This window comes from Lycium ferocissimum, chromosome 8, assembly GCF_029784015.1.
Source record: "Lycium ferocissimum isolate CSIRO_LF1 chromosome 8, AGI_CSIRO_Lferr_CH_V1, whole genome shotgun sequence".
Lineage (NCBI taxonomy): Eukaryota > Viridiplantae > Streptophyta > Magnoliopsida > Solanales > Solanaceae > Lycium > Lycium ferocissimum.
The window spans coordinates 33,060,657-33,087,910 of record NC_081349.1 but is presented as its reverse complement, the minus strand read 5'-3'; the positions used below and the strand labels follow the sequence as shown (position 1 = coordinate 33,087,910).

Genomic DNA, 27,254 nt, shown 5'->3' with positions numbered 1-27,254 from the left:
GTACATCACAAAATATAAAGACATCAACTTTTGGAGAATATTTAACTGATCATACAAAGAAAGATTTATTCTTTATAGTAGGAAGCTTGAACTAGAAAAAAACACATTTCCCAATTCCTTCAACAGACAGACAGTCTTCTTCTCTCCTTTAAGCTTTCTCTTTTCTCTTTCCTATATACCCTTTCTCTTTTTCACTAAAGTTCTGATGGAGATAACTATTATTTTCATATTATAAATAGTGTATTTTAATCTGTTGTACCGCCTCACTTGCCTTATTTTCAAGGGCACTAATCCTACTTTTTATGGATTATTACCAAAAATTATCTTTCAGATAATCTGATACTCCCGCCGGATCAAAAAAAGAGTCCACTTAGCCATTTGAACACCCCTTAAGAAAATACTAACTTCTAGACAAAAATAGGTAGTTTGACTAAACTACCCCCAATTAAATAGGCATTGGGATTTGATCATATAACACTTAATAGGGGCAAATATGGAAAAACAAGGTTAATTCTTTCTTGATTTGCTAAGTGGACTCTTTTTTTAATCCAAAAAAAAAAGGCTCAGTGGACTCTTTTTTGATCCGGAGGGAGTGGTACAATAATAGAGTCTTTCCGTAGGTAATCATTTAGGAAAGGGACGATGTTGAGTTGATGGCAGAAAAGGACTTGGCATCGAGGGATAGATGAGTATAAAGAAGGGGTGAAGAATCTTTTATATATGTGATCTCGGTTTGATGTAAAATGTTAAATTCCTTGTCACATAAGTAGTGACCTGCACAAATAGTGTAACAACTTTCCCAGTGTTTCCAACAAGGCCTGTTGAATGTTTTTTTGCACTATCAGTGTATCGAAGTCATATAAAGCCACATGATTTTCATGAAGGTTGTAGTACTCAATATTAACTATGTACTTATCACTTGAAATTAATTTGGATAGTCGTTCACCCAACTGCGTAAACTTAAAATAGCCGGTGGATGTATATAATTCATGTATACTATGTGTATAACTGTGTATAATCTATGTATACTGGCCAGGAAAAGTAACAACGAATCCAGCCGACTATCTGTTATAAGATCCCTATAATCATATCTAGTTATTACTTTTCCATAAAAGATAGGCAGTCCAGTTTCCCTTTATCCCTTATAAAAGCCAAAAAGATAGGAGACACAATTTAGCTTTGCCTCACATGCTTTCCACTTTCTCATACAAAGTAACAAAACCAACAACCACAAGAAAGGCACAAACCCCTCTTCAAAACTCCTATTAATTCCCTTCACTTCTAACCCTTACCACAAAACACACAACTGAAAAACCTTGTTATAACCATCAATACACTACTACTCCTCTTGCTACTTGATGAAATTCAAGAATTCAAAATCTATACTTGTCAATCTTTGATCTTTCAAAAAGAGTGGAAATGAGGACTAATAGTGGTAATTATACTTTCCAACAGGCACTAACTGTTGAATCTGCAAGCATAGTGAAACAAGCTTTGAACTTAGCTAAAAGAAGAGGCCATTCACATGTAACTCCTCTTCATGTAGCAATTGCTATGTTAGTTTCCTCTTCATCAAATATTTTAAGAAAAGTTTGTTTCCAATCACATTGTCATCCACTTCAGTACAGAACTCTTGAACTTTGCTTCAATGTGGCACTCAATAGGCTTCCTACCTCTGGATCTAGTCCTATTCTCGAACCTCCTGTTCACCCTCCTTATCTTTCTAATGCCTTAGTTGCTGCATTTAAAAGGGCACAAGCCTATCAACGTCGCGGTTCAATAGAGAATCAGCAACAACAACACTACCTCAGAGTAGAAATTGAGCAGCTTCTTGTTTCAATTCTTGATGATCCTAGTGTTAGCAGAGTCATGAGGGAAGCCGGTTTTTCTAGCATCCAACTAAAAACAAATGTAGAACACGCTATTTCTTCCGAAAATAGCACAAAACCAATGGTCATAGCATCAGGAAATAATCTCAAATTGTCACAATGCAAATCAGGTGACGATCCAAGTGTTAGAAGAGTCATGAGGGAAGCTGGTTTTTCTAGTATCCAACTAAAAACCATTGTAGAACACGCAATTTCTTCTGAAAATAGCAGAAAACCGATGGTCATAACATCAGGAGACAATCTCAACTTGTCACTATGCAAATCAGTTGATGATCAAATCAAGAATGATGATGATGTGATGAGTGTTATAGAAGCAATGATGAACAAGAAAATGAGAAACACAGTTATTATAGGAGAGTGTTTAGCCAATGCTGAACGGGTTGTTAGAGGAGTTATCGATAAGTTTGATAAAGAAGAAGTATCACTACACATGAAACATGTTCAGTTCATAAGTGTTCCACTTTTTACACTGAGAAAAGTCTCCAAAGAAGAGTTTGCAGCCAAGATTAGAGAGCTAAGGATTTTACTAAGAAGCTATATAAACAAAGGGGTGGTTATATACTTAGGTGATCTTGAATGGATATCTGAGTTTTGGACTGAAAACAATGAGCAAAAAAATAACTACATGATAATGGAGCTTAGTAGATTGTTATGTGGTGAAATGAGGGAAAATGGAAGGCTATGGCTTATGGGGATTGCAAGTTTTGAAACTTACGCCAAATGTAAAACTGGCTGTCCTTCTCTACAGACTCTTTGGGATCTTCATCCTCTTACAATTCCCGTTGTCAACTTGGATCTCAGCCTTAACCTTGAAAGGTATATATTTCCTAAGCATTTCCCCTAGTTTATTTTTTCTTGGTGTTCGGGCTAATTTGTGCATGCCCCAAGTGTTTTACCTGAAGTACGTGCTATCTCCTACAAGTACAAGTGTTGGGTAATTCTGCCTACCAAAGTTTAGGCTGATGAGAAGAAATTATCTAGCCCCGATGGTCTTTACCACTTCATCAGCTAGGCCATACCCTACGGCTATGTTGCTTGGACTCTTCAAAAATGCCGATGAGTATGTGTCGGATCCTCCAAAAGTTGTGCATTTTTGGAGGATCCGACACAGGTGCGCGGCATCAATATTGGAAAGTTGGAGCAACATAGCCCAAGGGTGCACAATTTCCCCTTATTGTTACTTTTATGTTCAATTTACTTTCTTTAAACTATATCTTTGACTAATCACATATTTAATTACTATTACTTACACTAATTTCTGGTTTCTTTTCTCCAGTGATCCGAATAGTCACTTTAGAACCAAGACAACAGTGGATGATTCAACAGTCAAATCTGAGGCCACTACATCTTACAGCAGCCCAAGTTTGCCTTCATGGCTCCACAAGTACAAGGAAGTGAATAATCAAGATAACAACAATATTCAGGTATAGTTAAAAAAAAAAATTTTACACTAATAGCAAGATAACTATAGATAACCATTCATAAGAAATTGGACTAGTAAACTGATAAATAAGCCATGTTGCCTACCACCACATGTAAAGTACACTAGTAGTGTAAAAATTCTCTTACACTCTCAGGATATAAAAGCTAAAATCCTTTTAATTATTGTTATTATTATTATTTTTTTTTTTAATGTTGCTTGTTTTAGCAGGAATCAGAAGAAATGAGAAATCTTTGCAAGAAGTGGAACTCTATTTGCAGTTGTGTTCACAAACATGATCATTACGGTTTATCTTCATCATCTCCTTGTTCTTCTACTTCAATATCTTCATCAAACAAATCAAAGAAAGAACACCAATTTTTGAATACAAAGCCTGAACTTCTATCTAATCCCAATTCAAGTCCTAATTCAACTTCCTCAAGTGAAGCAAGTAGATATATGGAGCACTTGGATAGGTTGAAGGAGCTTAATTCTGCGTTATGTTGCTCAGACTCGTCAAAAATGTTGCCGCATCCGTGTAGGATCCTCCAAAATTGCACTACTTTTGGAGGATCCGATACACACCCGTCGACATTTTTTAACGGTCCGAGCAACATAGATTCAGAGAAAATGAAGATTCTTTGCAAGGCATTGGAGGAAAAAGTTCCATGGCAAAAAGACATAATCCATGAAATAGTAAGCACAATTCTTGAGTGTAGACACAACAAGGAAGAAACTTGGCTATTGTTCTTAGGTGCTGATTCTCAAGGGAAAGAGAAAATTTCAAGGGAGTTAGCTAAAATAATCTTTGGCTTTCAAGATAGCTTCATTTCCATTGGACTAAGTACTTTCTCATCATCAACAAGAACTGATTCAACTGATCAAGAAGTCAGCAACAAAAGAACTCGAGACGAGCAAGGTATAGTACTGTTGAACTGTTTTTCCATCTCATCTAAAAATTTAAACTGTTAGAGAGAACTAACTTTTAGTTACTTAGTTATATTATGTTTCGACACCCCCTGCAGCGCACTTTAATTACTTATAGCTTATTTGACCAAACTTTCAAAATTTGCTTATTTTGAAAAGCGCATTTTGTCAGAATTACTTTTGGACAGTATCAATTTGTATTTGCTAATCAATCCAAAAGTTAATGCCAATATTGGAGCAATAATTTGTGTTTAGCCAAGGTTTCAGAAATGCTTCTGGGAAAAATCTATTTTTTAAGCTTCGGAAACAGTTTCAGCTACTATCCAAATGCACTTGTTTTTACCGAAAAGCTTGGTCAAATACCTCAACTCTCTAAAATAAGTATTTTTAGCTTCCCAGAAGCTTGGCCAAACAAACTATTAATTAAATTAATTATGTCTGAATACACGACGACCCTCATGTGGGGACCTGAGTGCTAGCTGCAGACTTTTAATCACTTAATCATATTATGTCTCGACAGGCAGGAGTTATCTTGAGAGGTTTGCAGATGCAATTCAAGAAAATCCTAGCAGAGTGTTCTTCATGGAAGATATCGATCAAGTTGATTCTTTTTCACAAAAAAGTATTCAAAAAGCTATTGAAACTGGAAAATTAACACTTCCTAATGGTGATTTGGTCTCTGTTAAGGATTCTATAGTCATTTTCAGCTGTGAAGAGTATTTCAGTTCAGTTTCAAGAACTTGTTCTCGTGCTACTATTATGAAATTTGGTGAAAGAAAAGAGAAAATGATGCTTCATTGGATTTAAATATTGTTAGTGGAGAAAATGGGAATGGAAGTTTTGTATCTGATTTTGGGATTTTTGAGGCAGTGGACAAAAAAGTCATGTTCAACATTAAGTATTATTGTGAGAAATGAAATGAGAAAATTCTTAAATTTGCATGGAGACACAAGTTTCACATTGTGGTACTTTTACATAATTTTTCTTTAAGGAAAGAAAATTATAGATGATTTCTTTTACATATGGTCGCTATCAAAATAAAGCTTTTTGCTTTCAATTTGTAATAATTATGAGCAAGTGATTTTTGCATGAAAGTAAGTGAAACACTCTCTTGGATCTGATGCCAGTGCTCTTTATACACAAACTATGAGGCAAAAAGGAATGAATAATATTCCCTCCGGCTCAAAATAAGTGTTCGTTTAGCCTTTTTTTCATTCTTTAAAAAAACAATTACTCCTAAAAAAAGGTATTTTGACTAAATTATCCTTAATTAATAAGATTCTTGCTTTATTGTCTGGAGTAAATAGGGGAAAATCTGGAAAAATATAGTTAATGCCTTCTCGATTTCGTAAGTAGACACTTATTTTGAATCAAAAGGCTAAGTGGACACTTATTTTGAAACGGAAAAAGTATCATTTAGAATCTTTGTTTTGCCTTTTCTCTTCTTTTGTGCTTTTGTAATAGCTTTTGATCTAATGTCTCCTTCTCATGATGAAAGCAAAGCCTTGGATCCCTCAATCATCAGGTTCAAATTATGAGTATTTGGACAGACATACAAAATTCAGTTTCAAATTTTTTTTTACACGTCAATTTAGTAATTGATGATAATTGTTGAGATTTACTAGGAACGACCTCATAAATGATTTGATTGAGTAAATAAACTATTTAGTGCATACGACTTAAGTTTTATACAGATAGTGTAAAAAAGCTATATAACTCGGATTCTTCAAAAATATCGATGGTGTGTATCAGATCCTTAAAAAATAATGAAGTTTTAAATTGCCCCAACAACATAATAAAAATTTATATAATCCAATTATTTGTTGAAAAAATACAAGTGAATATCGATAAAATAGTAACCAATATATTATTATTGGTTAAATTGCACCGACAATATAAAAAACTTGTGACACCATATATAACTTAAAAAGAATTATATCAGAAATAGAGAAAGAGGCATACATTCCATTGTCAAAAACATAAAAGTTAATGAGAAATCGAGAATGTTGGTTTTTCTTAGTCGAGTTTCTTTTTAACTTTGATGAGTATTTTTTTTTTTTTTTTTTTTTTTTTGACATGTGACACTATTTTTGTCGTATTGTCATTATTTTCTAACCCATGTATATGAAACGAAGAGAGACATTGGCATGTGCAAACCATGACATTTGAACCCCGTGCTTTTCCGTATCTTAAGCAAATCCTACAAGATTTTCTCCATGAATTGTGAACGAATTATTTTAAAGTTGCGATATAATTTACTGATAGTACAGTTCAAATTGTCGATAATTCATTTTCTAAAATTATTCTATCTCTATATACATGAAAAAATATAGCTTGGACATGGCATGAGGAGAGGAAATACGTATGATGAAGTCAGCGATGCAGTTGATTCGATTAGGCTGAGAAAAGCGACCCGTGTGAGCTCAGATCAAATCAATCGGAGCAGTTGGTACGGGTCATTTAAGAAGAATCAACGTTACATAATCGATCCGGATTCGAAGCTGACGTTACGTTTTTGCATTAACAATAGCATTTATTGATTATGATAGCTCATTATTAAGATATATTTACAAGCCAAGACTGATGCTTTACAACTATAAAAGGAGCCTAAAAGCTCAATGTAAAACCATCGAAATACAATTACTTACACTCGTTTATACAATTCAGTCTCTAATCCAAAGCAAAAATGTTCCATCTATATTCTTTTGTTTCGGATTCGAAGTGTTCCTAAAGGCTAACAGCTCATCCGAGTTCATCCTCATTAAGAGATTCCTCCGAGACTCATTCGGCCCAAGCTTACATATCTTATTTATCATTTTCCCTAACTTAACATGAATATTATTATTATTTTCTTCTTGCTTATAACAAATCAATTCATGTATCCTTTAAACCACTAATAAATTTAATTGTACCGTTTAAGGGGTAAACAATCACTGTTTGTCGTTTTAAGTGAGCACTTTATCGCCATAAACAAGCACCCAATCTACATAAAAGGCTATAGTTGTTCACTATTAAAATTTTTAGGATTTATCATAATTTTGTGACAAACCCATCTATTAAAATCTAATGATTCAAAAGTTATATGATACAACTTGTACTAAAATTTTGGTAATTCGCCAGGATTTGTGGCAAGCTCATCCACCAGAACTCCTAATAATCTCTCATGATTCTTTGTACTAAATCTTGTTGGTCCACCATGATTTGTGGCTACAAAAATCTTTTGATGATCAGTCAGGAATTGAACTCCAACTTTTAGCATGAAGATCGTTTTGACACGACTTTTTAAAATGAGGCTAAAAGTTAAATATCGATTCAAAATGATCCTATTTGTGTAAATCTCCCTATATTGCGGTAGAAACAATATTTAATGGCCACTTTTCAATCAATATCTTTCAAAAGTAGTTATTGTCTTGAAGTTTCAATTTGCGCAAGTGAAACTCCAATGTCATCAACTTTATAAGCCGATGTTGTGAAATGTGATTTATAAGTCGTATTTATGAAACATCGATTTATATATCGTATTTAACAATTGTAATTTATAACTTAAGGTCAAGTCGAATGCGATTTAATTACACTTCTAAAATGAGATTTATAAAGGCTGCGATTTTTGCGCTACGATTTATAAGTCGTGCTCTTGCAGTTTTACTATTCGATTAAAATTTGTTCAAATCTATTAGCAAGCAAAATCAAAATCAAGAAAGGAAGGAAGAGATCACGCAGATATCAACAAAGAAAGTACAAGAACATCGGTGTTGTCAAAATAAAGATGCGGACTCGGTCCTTTTGATATTTTACTGAGTATACATGGTGTCTGGAACGTATCTATCACATTAGCCTCATTTGAAATGAAGAAGATTCACCTTTGAATCTTTGCGTCAAACGATCGAAAATTTGCCCATAAATTCGATTTTTCTTTAGTGAATAAAACCCCTTAACATTTACATAGTATTCTTTTCTTTCTAGAAACGATGAGGTGTACGGATCTTGTTAGAGGTACGATGAAATTTGTCTGATTTTGTTAGAGTCCTTATCTAGGTTTAGATAAATTAATTTTCAGTCCTAGGACATTTGATTATTTACATAGTTTGGTAGTTTAGGAATTGAATATTTGCACAACAAGTGGCTTAAACACTTGTATAAATACTTGTAAATACTGTTCATCAAATACACAGAAAATTTCTATAATTCTTGGGTCTCTAAATTCCTTTTATGGTATCGAGCATTGGGCTTTTCTCTCAAAGATCCGGATACGTTTTCAATCTCTCGAAACTTCACATCATACTCTAAGCAATGGCGAGAGCAGATGCGATCCTTTCCAAATCACAAGACTTCACAAATTGATTCCTATGATCTCTCTCATATTCACTCGTCGGACTCCTTGGGATGAGCTTGGTAAACTTCATCTTCGATGGAAGAGGTTTCAAGGTTGGAGAAGGACTATTCTCGTCATCACTTTCTCGGCCAAAACAAGCTTGGGTTCATCGATGGAACTCCGCAAGATGCCGGACCCGCATTAGGGTTTTGTGCATGGAATGAGTGCAATGTGGTAACTTTCTTGGTTGCTTAATTCTCTATCAAAAGACATAGCGTATAGTGTAATTTACTCAAAACTCCATGATTTATACGGATCTAGAGCAAGGTTTGGACAATCAAATGGTGCTAAGTTGTTTCATTTGCAAAAGAAAAGTGATATAGTTCAGTGAAACAACGATGTAGCAAGTTATTACACTAAGATTAAGAGGCTTTGGGATGGTAGACTCTTTAACGCAGATAACAAGTGCACCGTAATTGCGCTGTGGAGGTAAGGATAAGCTAGACAAGTGTCTTCAAGATGAAAAGGCTAATCAAGTTTCTAATGGGTTAAATGATACCTATAGCTCACCTAAGCAACATTCTCATTGCTAAACCTTTGCCTAGCCTAAACCTTGCTTTATCACTACTGCGCAGATGAGAATCAAAGGGGAATCTATGCTAATGTAAATGGATACACGGGATCCTCTATCTTTTCGTAGCAGAAAACAAGCAAAACATGAATGTAACAATACGGATAACCAAGTTTAATCTTGTTAATCAAGTCTATGCGGGACGGAAGAACGGGGGAACAAATCGGGAGGATGGGAAAACGGGTCCACAAAGAAGGTGCCTGTTAGCAAAGCAACTTATACACGTTGCGACAAAGACAAACTCACGCTGGGAAAGGATGCTACGATGGGCTCGTTGGGTTTCCCCGATTTAAATTCACCAAGGAAATAAATTTCAACGACACAAGCAAAGCAACTCTGTGTCGATTGATGGTGAAGGGATGAACAAAATGATGCATGCTAACACAAGAATGGCAAACAATCCAAACCATTACTTGACTGATGAAGAATACAATGAGGCTTTTCTTCACTACAGAGGAAAGAAAATGGCGTAAAACTCCAACTCCTGGCACAACATCTGAATCTATAGCACATGGAAATGTTAATGCAGCTGCTGGTATATCTTACACCCTATCTTTCGCTGTTAGCTACGAAAAATTCTAGCTACGGATCGTAGATTCGAGGGCGTATTCGAGCACAATGTGTTTTCAATTAATAGTTTTCAAATCTTTGATTCTCTATCGCCCTATGTTTATCATTTTGCCAAACCTATCTAAAATTAGTATCACTCACAAAGGCAGCATCACTATATTTGCATATATGACTCTTGAAAATGTTTTATATGTACCTTCTTTCAAAAACAACCTGTTGTCAGTTGACAAGTTTGCTAAACAGTTTCAATCAATTATTCTATTCACACCAGTTGGTTGTCTTTTGCAGGTCCCTTTTATGAAGGGCTCAAGCTTTTGGTGAATCTGATGGACTATTTCTTCTTCAACTTGACAGACCATAGGATAAGTTTTTGTTCTAAGGCGATAGCCGGTGTAGTAGGTTGAAAAGAAATGTTTCTAATTACTATTTCGCTTTCATTTTCTCGTTTCATTTCCATTCAATCAAAATCCGATGTAATTTTATGGCACAAAAGATTGGGGCATTTGCCTTTCCATGCAATGAAATACATTGGTTCTTTTAAATTTCCATCAATGTCTACATGTACTTGTGATGTTTGTCCCATGGCAAGACAATCTAGGATGTCCTTTCCCATAAGTCACATTAAGTCCAAGAGAATTTTTGAATTGATTCATATAGACACTTGGGGTCCTTATAAAGAACCAACACATGATGGTTTTAAATATTTCCTTACTATTGTTGATGATTATAGTAGAGGAACTTGGACTCACTTGTTGAAAACTAAGAGTAATGCTTTTCCTGTTTTGAAAAATTTTCTATCTATGGTGGAGAGACAATTCAATGTAAAGGTGAAAATTATAAGGTTTGATAATGCTTTTGAATTAGGAAAAAGTGCAAGATTTTCCTTAATTCTTATCTTGAAGGTATAATTCATCAAACCCACCGTGTTTCTACTCCACAACAAAATGGAGTTGCAGAGAGAAAAACATGCATTTACTAGAAGTCTCTTGTGGCAATCGTATTTCCAATCCAAAGTTCCTATAAAATATTGGGGTGAGTGTTTATTGACGTACACATATCTCATTAATAGAATACCCTCCAAAGTTTTAAGAGGAAGAACTCCCTATCGTGCACTATTTCAAAGCGACCTACGAAAGATCGAAAGTTTTGGTCGTCTTGTTTATGTTTCTACTTTGGCCAGTAATAGAGGGAAATTTGAGCCTAGAGCTAAGGCTTGTGTATTCCTTGGATATCCAGAAACTCAAAAGGGGTACAAATGTTTAGACTTGAACACTAAGAAACTGCTTGTATCAAGAGATGTGCACTTTCATGAAAATATCTTTCCTTTTGCTTCTAATTCCCATTCTCCCCACAATCTTTCCAACCTTCCCTCTTTTTACCAAAACACATGATGTTACATCCAGTCCCCACTACACAACACCTATTCCACCTATGCCAGATCAAGCTGATATTTCTAATGATCATTCTACTCCCCGGTCCTAACAAAAGATACCACCTAGTCCTCTTTACTCACATCCGATCTCCACATCGCCTTCCTAACAGTTCTAGTTCTAACTTACCTCATGCATCACAAGATAACCTCCTCAATCCTAATTCTCCCACTTTAGGACAACATAACATAAGCACTGCCCTAACTCCCCTTCTTTACCCTCACCTGTTAGACCCCCTAGAAGGACTACAAGAATCACTCAAAGACCAGGTTATCTAAATGATTATGTGTGTGATGATGTTATCCTCACAAATGTAACTAGAGCTTGTTTTACCACTCTAGTACAACCATCCACTTTCTTTTTCGACCCTTGTCCTTCCGTAACCAAAACATACTCGAACTCTATTTCACGTATTTGAACCTAACGCTTTTACGGGTCGAGAATCACCCAAAGGAAAGCGCCTACGAACAAAGAAAGCTCCTAGAAAAACAACAAGACTTGGGATGTTGTTATCCTACCACCCGGCAAGAAAGCTTTTGCCCCCGTAAATGGGTCTACAAAGTCAAGCATTTATCAGATGGAACTATCGAGAGACTAAAGGCCAGGCTAGTTGTTAGAGGTGACATTCAACAACAGGGGATTGACTATAATGAGACTTTTTCCCCTGTTGTTAAGATGACTACCATAAGATGTTTACTTGCGGTGGCGTTAAAAAGAATTGGCTTCCGTTTATCAACTAGATGTGAACAACGCTTTCTACGGGGGATTTACAAGAGGAAATTTACATGAAATTCCCAAAGGGATGACTCCTCCAAGTCCCCAACATGTTTCGTAAGAAAAATCACTTTATGGCTTAAAGCAAGCTTCACGGCAATGGTATGTTCGGCTTTTCACGGTGCTTTAAGCTTTAAAGGTTTCTCATCATCGCTAAATGACTACTCTTTATTTTTTAAAGTATCAGATGACTATGTTACTCTAATTGCAGTCTATGTAGATGACATTGTCATCACTGGTAATCACTCACAAGAAATTTCAGAGCTCAAGAATTTTCTTAATTCTGAGTTTTGCATCAAGGATCTGGGTATTTTACATTATTTTCTCGGTATTGAAATTCTTAGGGAAAAACAGGGGTTGATTATGAGTCAGAGGAAGTTTACCATTGAGCTATTATCAGAGTATGATTGTTCGCATTTGGGGAAGATCTCTTCACCTTGGATCCATACGTCAAATTAAGCGCAATTCATTCCTCGGTTGATGATCCCACTTCAGTATCGCCGACTTGTGGGTAAATTGAATTATCTCACCCACGCGCGCCCGCATCTTTCCTTTGCGGTCTTGATTCTCACCAATATATGCAAAGTCCTCGCCTTGCTCATTATTCGACCTTTTAGAGTTTTGAGATATCTTGAGAAAATCCAGGTCAAGGTCTTCTCATGTCTTCTAATCCATCTTTCACTTTGCTCGCATTTTGTGACGCCGACTGGGCTTCTTGCCCAGACTCCCGACGGTCTGTAAGTGGGTTTTACATCAGTTTGGGGGGTTCACCCATTTCCCGGAAATCGAAAAAACAAGCATCGGTGTCACTTTCGTATCCGCAGAAGCGGAATATCGTTTATGAGGAGAGTTACGTCGGAAATTATCGGGACCCGTCTTCTACCGATCTAGCGGTCCCACCATCTTTGCCGGTTCAAGTTCACTCCGATAGCTGCGTTCTTCGATAGCTCGCGATCCGGTGTTCCACGAGCGTACTAAGCATCGTGGAACTGGATTGTCACTTTGTAAGGAAACAATTTCTCTCCGGGCTCATTTCTCTCTCACTTTGTTCCATCGGCGGCACGACTTGCGGATTTCTTCACCAAAACCCTATCACCGGGATTTCGCATCGCTCGCCTTAGACAAGTTGGGGGTTGTTTCCTCCTCCAACTTCTTGGGGGTATTAGCAAGCAAAATCAAAATCAAGAAAGGAAGGAAGAGGCGGTGCGAGATATGACAAAGAAAGTACAAGAACATCGGTGTTGTCAAAATAAAGATGTGGTGTCTGTCCTTTTGATATTTTGACCGGAGTATACATGGTGTACGATGATCATCACATTGGGCCTCGATTTGAAATGAGAAGATTGGGCTCTTTGAATACCGCATCAAACGATCGACCCATTTGCCCATAACCGATTTTCTCTTTAGTGAATAAAACCCTTAACATTTACATAGTATTCTTTCTTTTAGAAACAATGAGGTGTACGGATCTGTTGAGAGGTACAATGTAGGCTTAGATATTTAATGTTAGAGGTCACTAGGACAGGTTTAGATAAATTAATTTTCGGTCTAGGACATTTGATTATTTACATAGTTTGGTAGTTTAGGAATTGAATATTTGCACAACAAGTGGCTTAAACACTTGTATAAATACTTGTAAATACTGTTCATCAAATACACAGAAAATTTCTATAATTCTTGGGTCTCTAAATTCCTTTTAAAATCTTTTTCAATACTGTTGTGTTTTTTTGTAATGATAATAAATAAAATAATTAACCTTAAACTTTGGACTATATTTTTCATAACATATTTTTCTCACATGTAGTAGATTTTGTAAGTACTTCCATTTTGGTAATAAAAACCAAACATTGAAAATTTATCTTAATTATTTCATATGACTATACCAAACCTATGTATTTATGAAAAACATTGCCTGACATTCCTTTTTTGGAAGTATAAACTTTAAAGTCAATTTATATTATTTCCTTCATAGGAAAACAATTAAATATAGGGATTTTACACGTTCACAATCAGTTTTTGCTCAAGCTACTCCAAACACTGCTTTAAACAGGTACTATACCCTTCTTTATCTCTCAAAATTTACATCTCTTTTTATGGTTTTTGCTCTTTGTTCTGATATGGGTTTTGTTTAATTGAAGTTATTCATTGTAGAAAATAGAAATCACTCAAAGTTTGAATCTTTAGCTGTGATTTTTTGTGATTCTTGATTTCCTTTTATGGTTTAGCTTGTAGTTTTTATATGGGGTTTGTTGGATTGGTAGAAATCACTCAAAGTTGGAATCTTTAGCTGTGATTTTTTGAGATTCTTGATTTGGTTTTATGGTTTAGTTTGTAGTTTTTTTTTATATGGATTTTGTTGGGTTGAAGGTATTATTGGTTGAAATTCTTCAAATGGGAATCTAAAGCTGTGATTTTTTGAGATTCTTGATTTGGTTTTATGGTTTAGTTTGTAGTTTTTTTTATATGGATTTTGTTGGGTTGAAGGTATTCTTGGTTGAAATTCTTCAAATGGGCATCTAAAGCTGTGATTTTTTGAGATTCTTGATTTGGTTTTATGGTTTAGCTTGTAGTTTTTGATATGGGTTTTGTTGGATTGAAGTTATTCATGATAGAAATCCCTCAAAATTGAATCTTTAGCTGTGAATTTTTAGAATTCTTGATTTCCTTTTATGGTTTAGTTTCTTGTTTTTGATATGCGTTTTGTTGGATTGAAGGTATTATTGGTTGGAATTCATCTAAATGGAAATCTAAAGATGTGAATTTTTGAGATTCTTGATTTGGTTTTATGGTTTAGCTTGCTGAGGGTCTATCGGAAACAGCCTCTCTACCCCCACAAAGGTAGGGGTAAGGTCTGTGTTCATCCTATCCTCCCCCGACCCCACTTGTGGGACTACACTAGCTATGTTGTTGTTTGATGTTATTGGTTTAGCTTGTAGTTTTTGATATGGGTTTTGTTGGATTGAATGTATTATTGGTTTGAATTCATCAAAATGGGAATGTATAGCTGTGATTTTTTGACATTCTTGATTTGGTTTTATGGTTTAGCTTGTAGTTTTTGATATGGGTTTTGTTGGATTGAAGTTATTCATGGTAGAAATCACTCAAAATTGGAATCTTTAGCTGTGATTTTTTGGAACTTTTGATTTGCTTTTATGGTTTAGCTAGTAGTTTTTGATATGGGCTTTGTTGGACTGAAGGTATTATTGGTTAAAATTCATCTAAATGGGAATTTATAGCTGGGATTTGGTTCAATTCTTGAATTTGTTTCATATGGATATAGATTATATTAGGTTCCTTTCATCAGTTTGTTAGCACTACTGCAAAATGGTAGAAATTCTGAACTGGGGTTTTATGATTTTTGTTGCCACTAAAGAAATTAATGGGTAAATAATGAACCTTAAAGATGACTGCTTTATGGTGGAAAGTGTTAGTCAATAGATCTATATCAGTGCTAGTTGTAATGTTGTGTAGTTAGCCCACGAGCGGAGCCAAAACTTTAGTTTATGGGTTCTGGACCACAATTATTTTTGCTTTTCTGAATAGATTATTTGTACATATTAAATGATTTCTTTAATACAAATACAGGGTTTGAGCCAAAGTTATTGTGCCGAACTAACTACCATTGTGGCTCCACCCTGAGCTCCATACTCACATAAATGTCATGTTATATACTATCCAACTATTTTACTTTGCTTGAGGTATTAGAGTTGTTTTGGTGGTGTCTGATTAGATATTTATTTAAGTGCTCTGTACTTTCGAGATTTTAAACCGGAGCTCACTTTCAGTTGAGGTATGTGAGTTTGATCTTCTTCATGGCCAGCCTAAGTTAATTTTCTGGCACTCAGTTACAGCTGGTGTATTTTTTCTGGTTAAAGACAGTTTATTTAGTAATGGGAATGGGCTTGAATAGTGCGGAATGGGTAAGAGGATTTGCGTAGTTGAACACGACCAGTTTAGGATTGTGGCATAGTGGATTGAGTTATTTGAAAAAGATACACTCTGTACAAAAAGAAGATTTGTAATGTTCTTAATCGTGCAAGTGCAAGTTCAACATTCACGATTCATGTTTCCAATGATCATCATCTGAACAATGTAGCTTTAAATTGTTCTAAGTAAATTTGATTCAGAATTGAATGAAATGATCTTGCTATTTTGCTGTCATATTTTTTGTATCTGCGTCGAATTCCTTTTCTTTTTTTTTTTTTTTTTTTTCTTTGAGCTGAGGATCTTTCGGAAACACCTCTCTGCCCCAAAAATGTAGGGGTAAGGTCTGCGTACATCGTACCCTCCCCAGACCCCACTTTGGGATTACACTGGGTATGCTGTTGTAATTGAGTGGAATGGTGGATATAGGTACTATAAAAAGCAAAGTCTGTCGGTTTATGTTTGATGAAGCACGTTGAAGACGTAAAATAGATAAATGAATGTAAGTGTCTCTTTCTTTTTTAACATCCTAAGCTTTTAGATAAGGTGATACAACATACTTCAACAGCTCAACATAGTAGTAATGCAAGCAGAGACTCTAAGTTCAACTCTCATTGCCGCTCATCAAGAAAAATATTTCTAACGCTTAATCCGAAGGAAAAAAAAATGCATCTTAGGATATGGTGGCATGTTGAACAACAACAACAACAACATACCCAGTTGAATCCAACAGTGTGGGGTATGGGGAGGGTTAAGTGTACGCAGACTCTCCCCCACCTTGGAAGGGTAGGGAGGTCAAGTTTCCGATGACCCTCGGCCCAAAGGAAAACAAGGGTAAAGAGTCGATACAGAGAAGCAAATCAAAGCAATGCGAAAATGAGAAATAACAAGAGCAAAGAAGTCATGATAAAACAACATGGAAAGACAAGACCCAACACATAAAAGCATGAATCAAAGGGCAATAAACAGTAGAGCAAAACTACGCCTACTAGTGCGAAAGAAAAGTGAGACTACCTACTAGCCTTCTATCCTAATCTGAGTCCTCCACAACCTCCTATCTAAGGTCATGTCCTCGGTAATCTGAAACTGTGCCATGTCCTGCCTAATCACCTCTCCCCAATATTTCTTTGGCCTTCCTCTACCTCTCCTAAAACCATCCATAGCCACCCTTTCTCACACCTCCGCACTGGGGCATCTATGTCTCTCCTCTTCACATGCCCATATGGTGGCATGTTGAACACGTAAATTAAATAAATAAAAGGGTCACCTTTCTGACAACTTAGCTTTTAGATAAGGTAGTACATGGAGTCCAACAAAGCATAATTCTCTTTTGGAAACTACAGTATTGCTATCTATTCTTCCTTTAAAGTGCACATGCATGTTGTTGAGTACGTAAAACCGATAAGACAGAATTGTTTGTTCAATTTGGACCTGTTAGATAGCTGATACAAAGATGCTAAAAATCTCTCTGTTTTAAGTACTTCTGATTTTTTTAAGTGGCGATGTGAAATATGTGTTCATTTAATAAATCCTGATCATCCTTCTCCAAAATAATTACTCCCTCCGTCTCAAATTGTTTGTCGTGATTTCTAAAAATAGTTGTCTCAAATTATTTGTCATTTTAGAAGTTCAAAGACAAAATTAATTATTTTTTCCCATTTTACCCTTAGTAGTCATTGTTCTTGAAGACGACAAACGCCTCCATTATAGAGTAAATATTCAATGAAGAGAGATTATCTTTTAAGACATAAATAAGGGTAAAAAAAAAAAAAAAAAAAAAAAAAAAAAACTCCTAATTAATGTTTTCTTAAGGGGCGTGTAAAAGAGAAACACGGCAAATAATTTGAGACGGAGGGAGTACTTTGGAATGCACTTGCAGTTTATTTTCTTATCTCATGTTTCTTCATTTCTTACGTACTTGATCTATGTGGACTCTAATTTGTTTTCAATATGCCTCTAGGTCAGATTGATTCGTAGCTGAGCAGGCTTGGGATCATTTGGCAATAATGGCAGACGGCCAAGAAAACGATAAGAATATTGAAATATGGAAAATGAAAAAATTAATCAAAGCCCTACAATCTGCCAGAGGAAACGGCACGAGCATGATCTCTCTTATCATACCCCCTGGTGATCAGATATCTCGTATTACCAAAATGCTTGCCGAAGAATACGGTACTGCATCAAATATTAAGAGCAGAGTAAACCGTCAATCTGTGCTCGGTGCAATAACATCTGCCCAACAAAGGCTTAAACTTTATAACAAAGTTCCTCCTAATGGGTTGCTGCTTTATACGGGAACTATAGTGACGGATGACGGGAAGGAAAAAAAGGTCACGTTTGATCTTACGCCTTTTAAACCCATAAACGCGTCTTTATACTTATGCGACAACAAGTTTCATACCGAACCTCTTGGTGAACTATTGGAATCTGATGAGAAGTTTGGTTTCATCGTCATGGACGGTAACGGGACTCTTTTCGGGACCTTAAGTGGCAACACACGAGAAGTTCTTCATAAGTTCACGGTTGACCTCCCGAAGAAGCACGGAAGAGGAGGTCAATCGGCTCTTCGTTTCGCTCGTCTACGAATGGAGAAACGCCATAATTACGTGAGGAAGACGGCAGAGCTCGCTACTCAGTTCTATATTAACCCGGCTACTAGCCAGCCGAATGTATCCGGACTAATACTTGCGGGATCTGCTGATTTTAAAACCGAGCTAAGTCAATCGGATATGTTTGACCCGCGCTTACAAGCGAAGATACTTAACGTGGTTGACGTGTCGTACGGTGGGGAAGCCGGATTCAATCAGGCGATCGAGCTGTCTGCTGAGATTCTCGCTAATGTGAAGTTTATACAAGAAAAGCGGTTGATAGGGAAATTCTTCGAGGAAATCAGTCAAGATACTGGAAAGTATGTATTTGGCGTGGATGACACGATAAAAGGTTTGGAGATGGGAGCTGTTGAAACCCTAATTGTGTGGGAAAATCTTGATATAAACCGTTACGTACTGAAAAATAGTGTGACTAATGAGATTGTCATTAAGCACTTAAACAAGTTACAAGAGGGTGATAATAGTAATTTCAAGGATCCTGCCACGTCAGCTGAATTGGAGGTTCAGGACAAAATGCCGCTGCTGGAGTGGTTTGCCAATGAGTACAAAACTTTCGGTTGTTCGCTCGAGTTTGTGACTAACAGGTCTCAGGAGGGGTCACAGTTTTGCAGAGGATTTGGTGGCATTGGAGGAATTCTTCGGTACCAGCTTGACCTGCGTTCGTTTGACGAGCCATCTGATGAAGGAGAATACTTTGAGGATTCTGATTAAGTCAGTTATGTCTGTCTACTAAGTCCAGGTAATGGATGAGAGATCTACAATTGGTGGAAGTTTTGGGGTTAGCATGGCAAGGAGGTACCAGCTGTCATGCGGAATATAAATTGATGAGTATTTTCTGTTGTAAACTTTATTTGTTTTTCCTTTAAACGCGAACAGATTTCTTTCGAACAAATGTCAATTGAAGGGGACTTCTTGACTGTTTTATCGGCCTGTCTGTCATATTAATTTTTTTGAGTTTATAGCAGGGATAATTTTGATTTATGGTGAATGGGACTCAATGTCTTGTTTGTAATAGAGACTTTAGATTCAAGTCGTGGAATCAGCCACTGAACTTGGCTGCCTACATCATACCCCTTGGGTTGCGGCCCGGCGCGGCCCTTCTCTGGACCCAGCGTGAACGCGGATGCTTCGAGCACCGGGCTTCCTTTTATAGATGTAAGAGATCTTTTGTTTATAGGATGTTCAGATATAAGCATAAGTAGAATATGCCTTGAAGCTTTAGTGTGCCTAAGCCTCCAGATTGATGGTTTATTTGAGAATGAAGTGAGTCTCATTAGGTAGTCCTGCCGAAACAATGTCAAACTTTGGACTCCTTTGAAGTTTGGCTTTACGCATGGGAATATCTATACAAAAAAGATCTACAAATAGATGAAAAGAAAGAGTGCAAATATGGTGACATATTGGAGACAGACAGCAATTTCATCCGAGAAAAGTTGTGTTTTAGCCTTGCGCCCAAGGGTGTGGTATAGTGGTCTATGAAATGAGTGGAGAATTATGAGGTCTCGTGTTCAAATCCCAGGGAGGCAAAAATACTAGGTGATTTGATCCCCTCTATCCAAGCCTTGGTGGACAGAGTTTTTCGGTATCTGTGTTGGTGGGAGGTAATAGTTACCTGTGAGTTAGTCTAGGTACGCACAAGCTGGCTTGGATACCACAGTTATAAAAAGAAATGGTGTGTTTGGACTCTGCAACTTGTTTGTTCATATACTGTGTAATTGCAGGTTGAGAAGTTAATCACGTCTGTTTAGGTGACATCCTGCACTTCTTCTCTCTCTCTAATAATGGTGGTGTCCCATGTTCGGGGCAACTCGCGTGCACCTTGGCTATTCCACTTGGTACCTGCTACTTCCTAACGGAGCAAATCTGCCGAAATCACCTAATGTTTTTTTGTCACTAGTGGACATCCTAAACTTCTCATGTTTGGTCAATTTCTTACTGCCCCAAATCTTGTTGCCTCTGGACCAAATGATATTAGGAAGAAAGCAATGTCGACGTTGTTCTTTTCTCATTGCAATAATGAGTAAGAACGCGTAAAGTAATTGAAGCAACTGTTGACAGTGATTGTCATTAAGTGTTTCCCTCTATTTTTGTTGGTTCTATAAGTACAAGAAAAAGATGGAACAGAAGCAGATCATGTAATGCATGTTGGAGTAAGAATCCTTTTATTGTTTCCTGGTGATTGAAACCAGACATCATCAACTTTTAGTGATAAATTTCGTAAATATGTTTTATGAGTTCAGACTTGACTACAACATCTAAATGTTCTTTTTCTGCGGTTTCCCACCCGGTGTTTGGTATTAAAATGCTCCATAACAAAGGCGATTTGATTAGGTGCTCGAGCTCAAGACCTATGGTTAAGAATGGAGGGGTTTTTACAATTAGGAAGTTACCACCACATCACAAGTCCTCTTAACGCACGAAAAAGTTTCTGGCACAGTGGCAGAAGGGTTCAATAAAATATTTTAGGCCATAGATTTGACTTTTAGCCTTCTTTTTTAATTTCCCTGTTTCCAATCTTGCCTCCGCCTCAGTGTTGTATAATGCATGTTTCCAGTTAGAGGATTTCAAATATTGTGAGTAAAATGTTTCTACTCACAACAAACCTGGGTACAAACATTTTCTCTTAACAAATATTGAATGCAATATTGACAAACTAATTATTGGAGCAGCTGTCTGAATGTATTTCTTTTGGCTCCATCAGGAAAATTGGACTTTACCATTTGGTTATTTTGTGTCAGTTCCATGGCCTCATTCTGCATGTTTTGTCCAACTTGCAAGCATGTGAGGATTAGTACGATTATTTCGTGATGTCTTATAAGACAAAACTGGGACTCAGTTTTTGTCTGAGGCTAGCGTTAACAGAAACAAATTCATGATTTGAACTTTATGGGTTCGAATTTGGAAGTCTGAAATATATTATTTGTACTTGTATAGTGATTTTTAATGGATTCGGCTGAAGGTATATATGCTAGATCCGAGCCCCTGAGTGTTAACCATTCTGGCGCAGAAAAATTGGGTTGAAGACAATGAAAACTAGTGAGTTATTATATTTACCATCAGGGATGTACGTAACGGAATTGATGAGATACCGTCATCTTTAACCAGAGTTATCAGGTTTGAGCTATGAGAAGGGAGCAATTCCTGATAGGGAGTGTTTTCCCTACATAGCGGTAGTCCCGAGCAATAGATATCGAATACCAAATAACTATACGAAAAAAGTAAGATTTTATTTAAGATGGTTTGGTGCCAATATAGGAAAGGTTGAAGCAACTCATTGTAAATTAATTGAAAATTAAATGTGTTCAAATTATATTTTAACTATATAGAAGCATGGGTTTAGACCCATGCTTCGTCGTCCGTCCATTAAAAAAACAAAAGTGTGGGCCCCATATTATACACCAACCAATATAAAAAAAATAAAAAATAAAAAGAAGAAGAAGAAGAAGAAGAAAAAAAAAAGTGGAACCCACCACAAAAAAAACTCACGGAAAAAAAAAGTGAATCCCATATTAAAAAAACAAACAATGTAAAAAAAAAAAAAAAAAGTGCATCCCATATTAAAAAATCAAACAATATTCATGTAATTTCCAAAGTATCTCATTAAATCAATAATGATGGATTCATTGCCACATGCGTATCAACTCATTAGTGGGAGCAAATGAAATTATTGTACAGCAAAAAACATGGACCCCATATTATTGCTTTTCTTCAAAAGTTTAAGTAGCCAAACCATATAATTTTTTTTTTATATTAGCCTGAGATGTAATTTAGATATTGAACTGTCAGTATTTGCTATTCCGCCATGTTATTTATTTGTTATGTTTACTAAAATAAATATACTTAAAATACTTATATTTTAAAATAAGATAGAATTTAATTACTTTTTCATTTTTTCCTTACTTTAATAAATGTGAAAAGAGATTAATGTCATAAAAGAAAAAATAATATTAAATGGAAATCAAATAATTAATAAGGTAAATTAGTGAAATTATAATTCTAATTGACGTTTCCTTAAAAAACCATTCAAAAGACAACATGACAAGTAAAATGAGTTACACCAAAAATACTTAACAAAAATTAAAAAATAATAGTTCTTCATTTAAATAGAAAATCAAATTTCTACTTTGTTTCATTTTAAACATGTAAAATTAATATAATAATTTGAATTAGAATTATCCAAATCAAAATTTGATAAAAAATAATAGGTATTGTTTAGGCCCAATCTACATACATTAACAATAGAATATTTTACACCTTTAAATTAATCGAATTAAAATTCAAAGTATCAAGCGATGCTTAAATATTGATATTGTTTTATCTCAAAAGAAGAAAATAGTTTCCTTTTAAATAAGTGTTCTCTTTTAAAAAAGTATTAATAAATTTTTGCCAACTTTGTATTCGTAGCAAACACTAATATAATAAAGTTTTGGATACGAAACACAAACTACAATGTTATATTAATCGTGTTTTAAACATAATATATATATATATATTACTTTACTACTATATAGAAGAGCCAGTTTATAAGCAAGATCGTCATCCATCCTTTGGTCTCACTTTTTTATTTAAGGGCAAAAAAAATCCTTTGTGGTCCCACCCACTTTTTTATTTAAGGGCAAAAAAATGACATTTTATACTTTATATTACCAACTCTTCTAAAAAGTAGATAGAAATACTTTATTATATTTCTATTTTTCTACTATATAAAAGCATCGGTTTACCCATGCTTCATCGTCAATAAGCAAGATCGTCGTCCGTCCTTTGGTCCCACTTTTTTATTTAAGGGCAAAAAAATCCTTTGTGGTCCCACCCACTTTTTTATTTAAGGGCAAAAAAATGACATTTTACACTTTATATTACCAACTCTTCTAAAAAGTAGATACAAATACTTTATTATATTTCTATTTTTCTACTATATAGAAGCATCGGTTTACCCATGCTTCGTCGTCAGTCACAAAAAAAAAAAAAAAAAAAAAAAAAAAAGTGAACCCCATACTAAAAACGCCAAGCAATATTTTTAAAAAAAGGACAAAAAGTGGACCCCACCCTCTCCAAACTCATGAAAAAAAAAGGACCCCATGTTAAAAAAACAAGCAATGTCAAAAAAAAAAAAATGTGCACCCCATATATTAAAAAATCAAATAATATTCATGTAATTCCCAAAGCATCTCCATCAAGTCAATAATAGTGGATTCATTGCCACATGCGTATCAACCCATTAGTGGGAGCAAATGAAATTATTGCACAGCAAAAAATATGGACCCTATGTTATTACTTTTCTTCAAAAGATTAAGTAGGAAAATACATACAATTTCCTTTCTTTTCGTATATTAGCCTGAGATCTAATCTAGATATTTAATTACTGTATTTGCTATTCCGCCATGTCATTTATTTGTTATGTTTACTAAAATAAATATACTTAAAATAATTATATTTTAAAATAAGATAGAATTTAATTATTTTTTCATTTTTAATCTTACTCTAATAAATGTGAAAAGAGATTAAAGTCAAATGGAGATCAAATAATAAATAAGGTAAATTAGTCAAATTATAATTCTAATTCACGTTTCCTTAAAAAACCATGCAAAAGACAACATGACAAGTAAAATGATCTAAACCGAGAATATTTACCAAAAATTAAAAAATAGTATTTCTTCGTTTAAATAGAAAATCAATTTCTACTTTGTTTCGTTTTAAACATGTAAAATTAATTTAATAATTTGAATTAGAATTATCCAAATCAAAATTTGATAAAAAATAATAAATATTTTACACCTTTAAATTAATCGAATTAAAATTGAAAGTATCAACTGATGCTTAAATATTGCTATTGTTTTATCTCAAAGAGACGAAAATAATTTTCTTCTAAACAAGTCTTCTCTTTTAAAAAGTATTAATAAATTTTTGCCGACTTTGTATTCGTAGCAAACACGAATATAATAAAGTTTTAGATATGGAGCACAAACTACAATGTTATATTAATCGTGTTTTGAACATATATATATATATATATATATATATATATATATATATATATATATATATATATATATATATATATATATATATTATCCTTTGTCCAAACACAACTACGTACACATAGATACACTATAATCCCAAGTGTTGGGTCCATGCGCAGCACGGGCATAGACCATCTAGTATTAATTATAAGCATGAGTTTGGAGGGGGATCATCGTCCACCCCGACTCATGTATTAAAAAAAGAGGTAGGTCCACCTCCTATTCATGTTAAAAAAAAATAAGTTGGGTCCACTTTCTACTCATGTAAAAAAATTAAGGTGGAACTCATGTAAAGAAGTAGGAGACAATTATAAAAAAAAAGATATTTAAATAATGATAATAAGTTCAGAAAATAGTAAAGGTACATTTAGAGAAAATTTAAAGAAGAGAAATTCATGAAAAATGAAAAAACGATTTAAATTGAATACAAACACCGCTAAAGAAGTCATAAAACCAAAAGATTTAAAACTTATACCTTTGGGTAAGTTTAGACACATACGTCCCACACAAATAATGAGGAATAACATCAAGAAGACGAAATATAAATAGTCAAGAAACGTATACACATATTTTCTTAAAATGATGAAAGTAGGTCTATACTACAACAGATGTTAACACATGAGAGCGTTTTTCAGTGTTGTTGAGTATAAAGAGATGATGACATGAAACTCAGTAGGAGAAGGTGTATTTCAAATTTTTTAATTGGAGAACCAAATCAGGAAAGTCATATATGGGAGTAGCGGACTAAGTAAAATAATTTATTGATAATTTTAATTAATTGAATTATAATACTTTTTATAATAAAAATTTCATAATTATATTACTAAAAGGTACTCTTTCTGTCCTAATTTATGTGATATAGTTTGACTAGGCACGAAGATTAAAAAAGAAAGGAAAGATCTTTAAAACTTGTGGTCTACAACAAGTCATAGATATTTGTGTGGATTAAATCATTTCATTAAAGGTAAAAGGGAAAATTTCAAGTTAAATGATTTCTAAACATAAAAATATATCATTCTTTTTAGGACAGACTAAAAAGAAAGGTGTGGTACTATTCTTTGTGTTGGCCCTGTGCTAGCATGGGCTTTCACAAGTTATATATATTTATGTGAATTTAAATTATTTCATTAAGGGTAAAAGGGGAAGTTTCTGTCACACCCCTACCAGGAGTATGACGGGCTCCGACCCGTAGGCCGGGAACCACCTGACTTATCCGTTACTTTGAACATTATAAACCATAACTCAAAGAACACACACGCGAGAAAGACCCAACATAGGAATATCTGATCATTCGGCACATATGTACATATGCGGACCGACAAGGTCGCCACAACACGACGTATATCATTAAGCGCAAGGCTAACGATAAAGTATCAAGAGCTCAAAATAAGGCCGACAAGGCCACCAATATATTATACCATAATATGAACCGATGGAGCTACAAAACATCTAAGCGACACACACGTCTACGAGCTCTCACATGGAATACAAATGATCATAAGGACAATACCAAATAGATTGCGGCTCGAAGAAAGTGGAGTGCTCACGAGAATCCGATAGAAGACCTACGGGTCGATCCGTCTCCACACGCTGCGGGCATGAGCGCGAGCGTCTTGAAAAAGGGACGTCGGTACAAATAATGTGCGAGAGTATGTAAGGCATGAATAACAACATAATATAGATATGAAAGGTGACATGGAATATGAGAGATAACACGTACATACGGATGCCTCGCGGTGGATGCCATGCATGCTTAGCCTTAAAAAAATATTTTATACATATACATAGTACCATGCCCGGCCATTAAGGCTCGGTGTCATATATATAGTATCATGCCGGCCATTAAGGCTCGGTGTTATCATCGTTAGCCCGCGTCCGGGCAATATCATAACATTTGCGTTGGTGTGCACATCTACGTGCCATGCCCGGCCGACTATAGCGCGCGCGCGGTGTGAGAAAAAAAAATACATACATATATATAAAGCATGCATGAGAGCCAAATAAAAGCTACAACTCTATCGGAGTGACGTAAGGTCGGTAACCTCCGATTTATGTTATGGAGCAATCATCATCGCTATATCTCACCTTGAAGGAATTATTAATATAAGGCGAGAGCAACAACAATGAATAAAAATCAAGAAAATCACGAAAACAACTCAACATTCTCATATTCACATTGAAATCATAAGTTTGGCACTTTTAAACATGAAATCATCATCATCGTCGTGACCATCATAGAAACATTCTCATTTTTAGCATCGTCATTAACATTATTAAAACATGTCCGTTGTTGTTGTCATAAAAGCTTATAGAATCATAATTCTTTGACTCAGAAAATAGGGACATTTTGGAAAACATTTATGGATTATCAAGAAAAAAGTCATGCCTTTGAATCATGAACTCTAACTTTTGGAAGTAAGGAGGTTATGAAACATATGTAAGGAATTATAACATAAGAGTTTCTAGAAATAGGATCATCGTCATCACAAAACACGTTTATCTTTAGCATCATAAGAATTCCATGAATCATGAATCTCTAGCTTTTGAGAATAAGAATATTCTTGGAAAACATTTATGGATTCACATAGAGGGATCATGGGACATTTGGAAAACACCTATTGGGTTCATAAGAAAGGAATCATGCCTTTAGAAGAAAGGGACTAGCCTTAACATACCTGGAAGATAACTTCTCGACTTCCAACTTATTTCCTTGCTTGCAATTCACTTAAGATCATTCGTAGCCTCATA

At 35.2% G+C, this 27,254-nt stretch overlaps 2 protein-coding genes across 4 annotated transcripts; both read left to right on the top strand.

Annotated features, from left to right (window-relative positions):
* Window positions 1–1,364: 1,364 nt before the first annotated feature.
* On the top strand, window positions 1,365–5,248 carry LOC132066846 (protein SMAX1-LIKE 3-like). Its single transcript, XM_059460044.1, has 4 exons — window positions 1,365–2,705; window positions 3,166–3,313; window positions 3,541–4,228; window positions 4,757–5,248. Exons 1-4 carry the CDS (start codon window positions 1,420–1,422, stop codon window positions 5,041–5,043), a joined length of 2,409 nt encoding a protein of 802 aa, XP_059316027.1. The 5' UTR covers window positions 1,365–1,419; the 3' UTR covers window positions 5,044–5,248.
* An 8,616-nt stretch (window positions 5,249–13,864) lies between these two features.
* LOC132068123 (eukaryotic peptide chain release factor subunit 1-3-like) lies at window positions 13,865–19,410 on the top strand. Of its 3 annotated transcripts, none has more exons than XM_059461607.1 (2): window positions 13,865–14,003; window positions 17,838–19,410. In XM_059461607.1, the coding sequence occupies exon 2, from the start codon at window positions 17,884–17,886 to the stop codon at window positions 19,195–19,197; it is 1,314 nt and encodes a 437-aa protein (XP_059317590.1). In that variant the 5' UTR covers window positions 13,865–14,003; window positions 17,838–17,883; the 3' UTR covers window positions 19,198–19,410. The 3 variants fall into 3 exon arrangements, with proteins under 3 accessions (XP_059317590.1, XP_059317592.1, XP_059317591.1); XM_059461609.1 differs by having other exon boundaries at window positions 13,885–14,003; window positions 17,843–19,410; XM_059461608.1 differs by lacking the exon at window positions 13,865–14,003 and adding an exon at window positions 16,246–16,379.
* The last annotated feature ends 7,844 nt before the right edge of the window (window positions 19,411–27,254 follow it).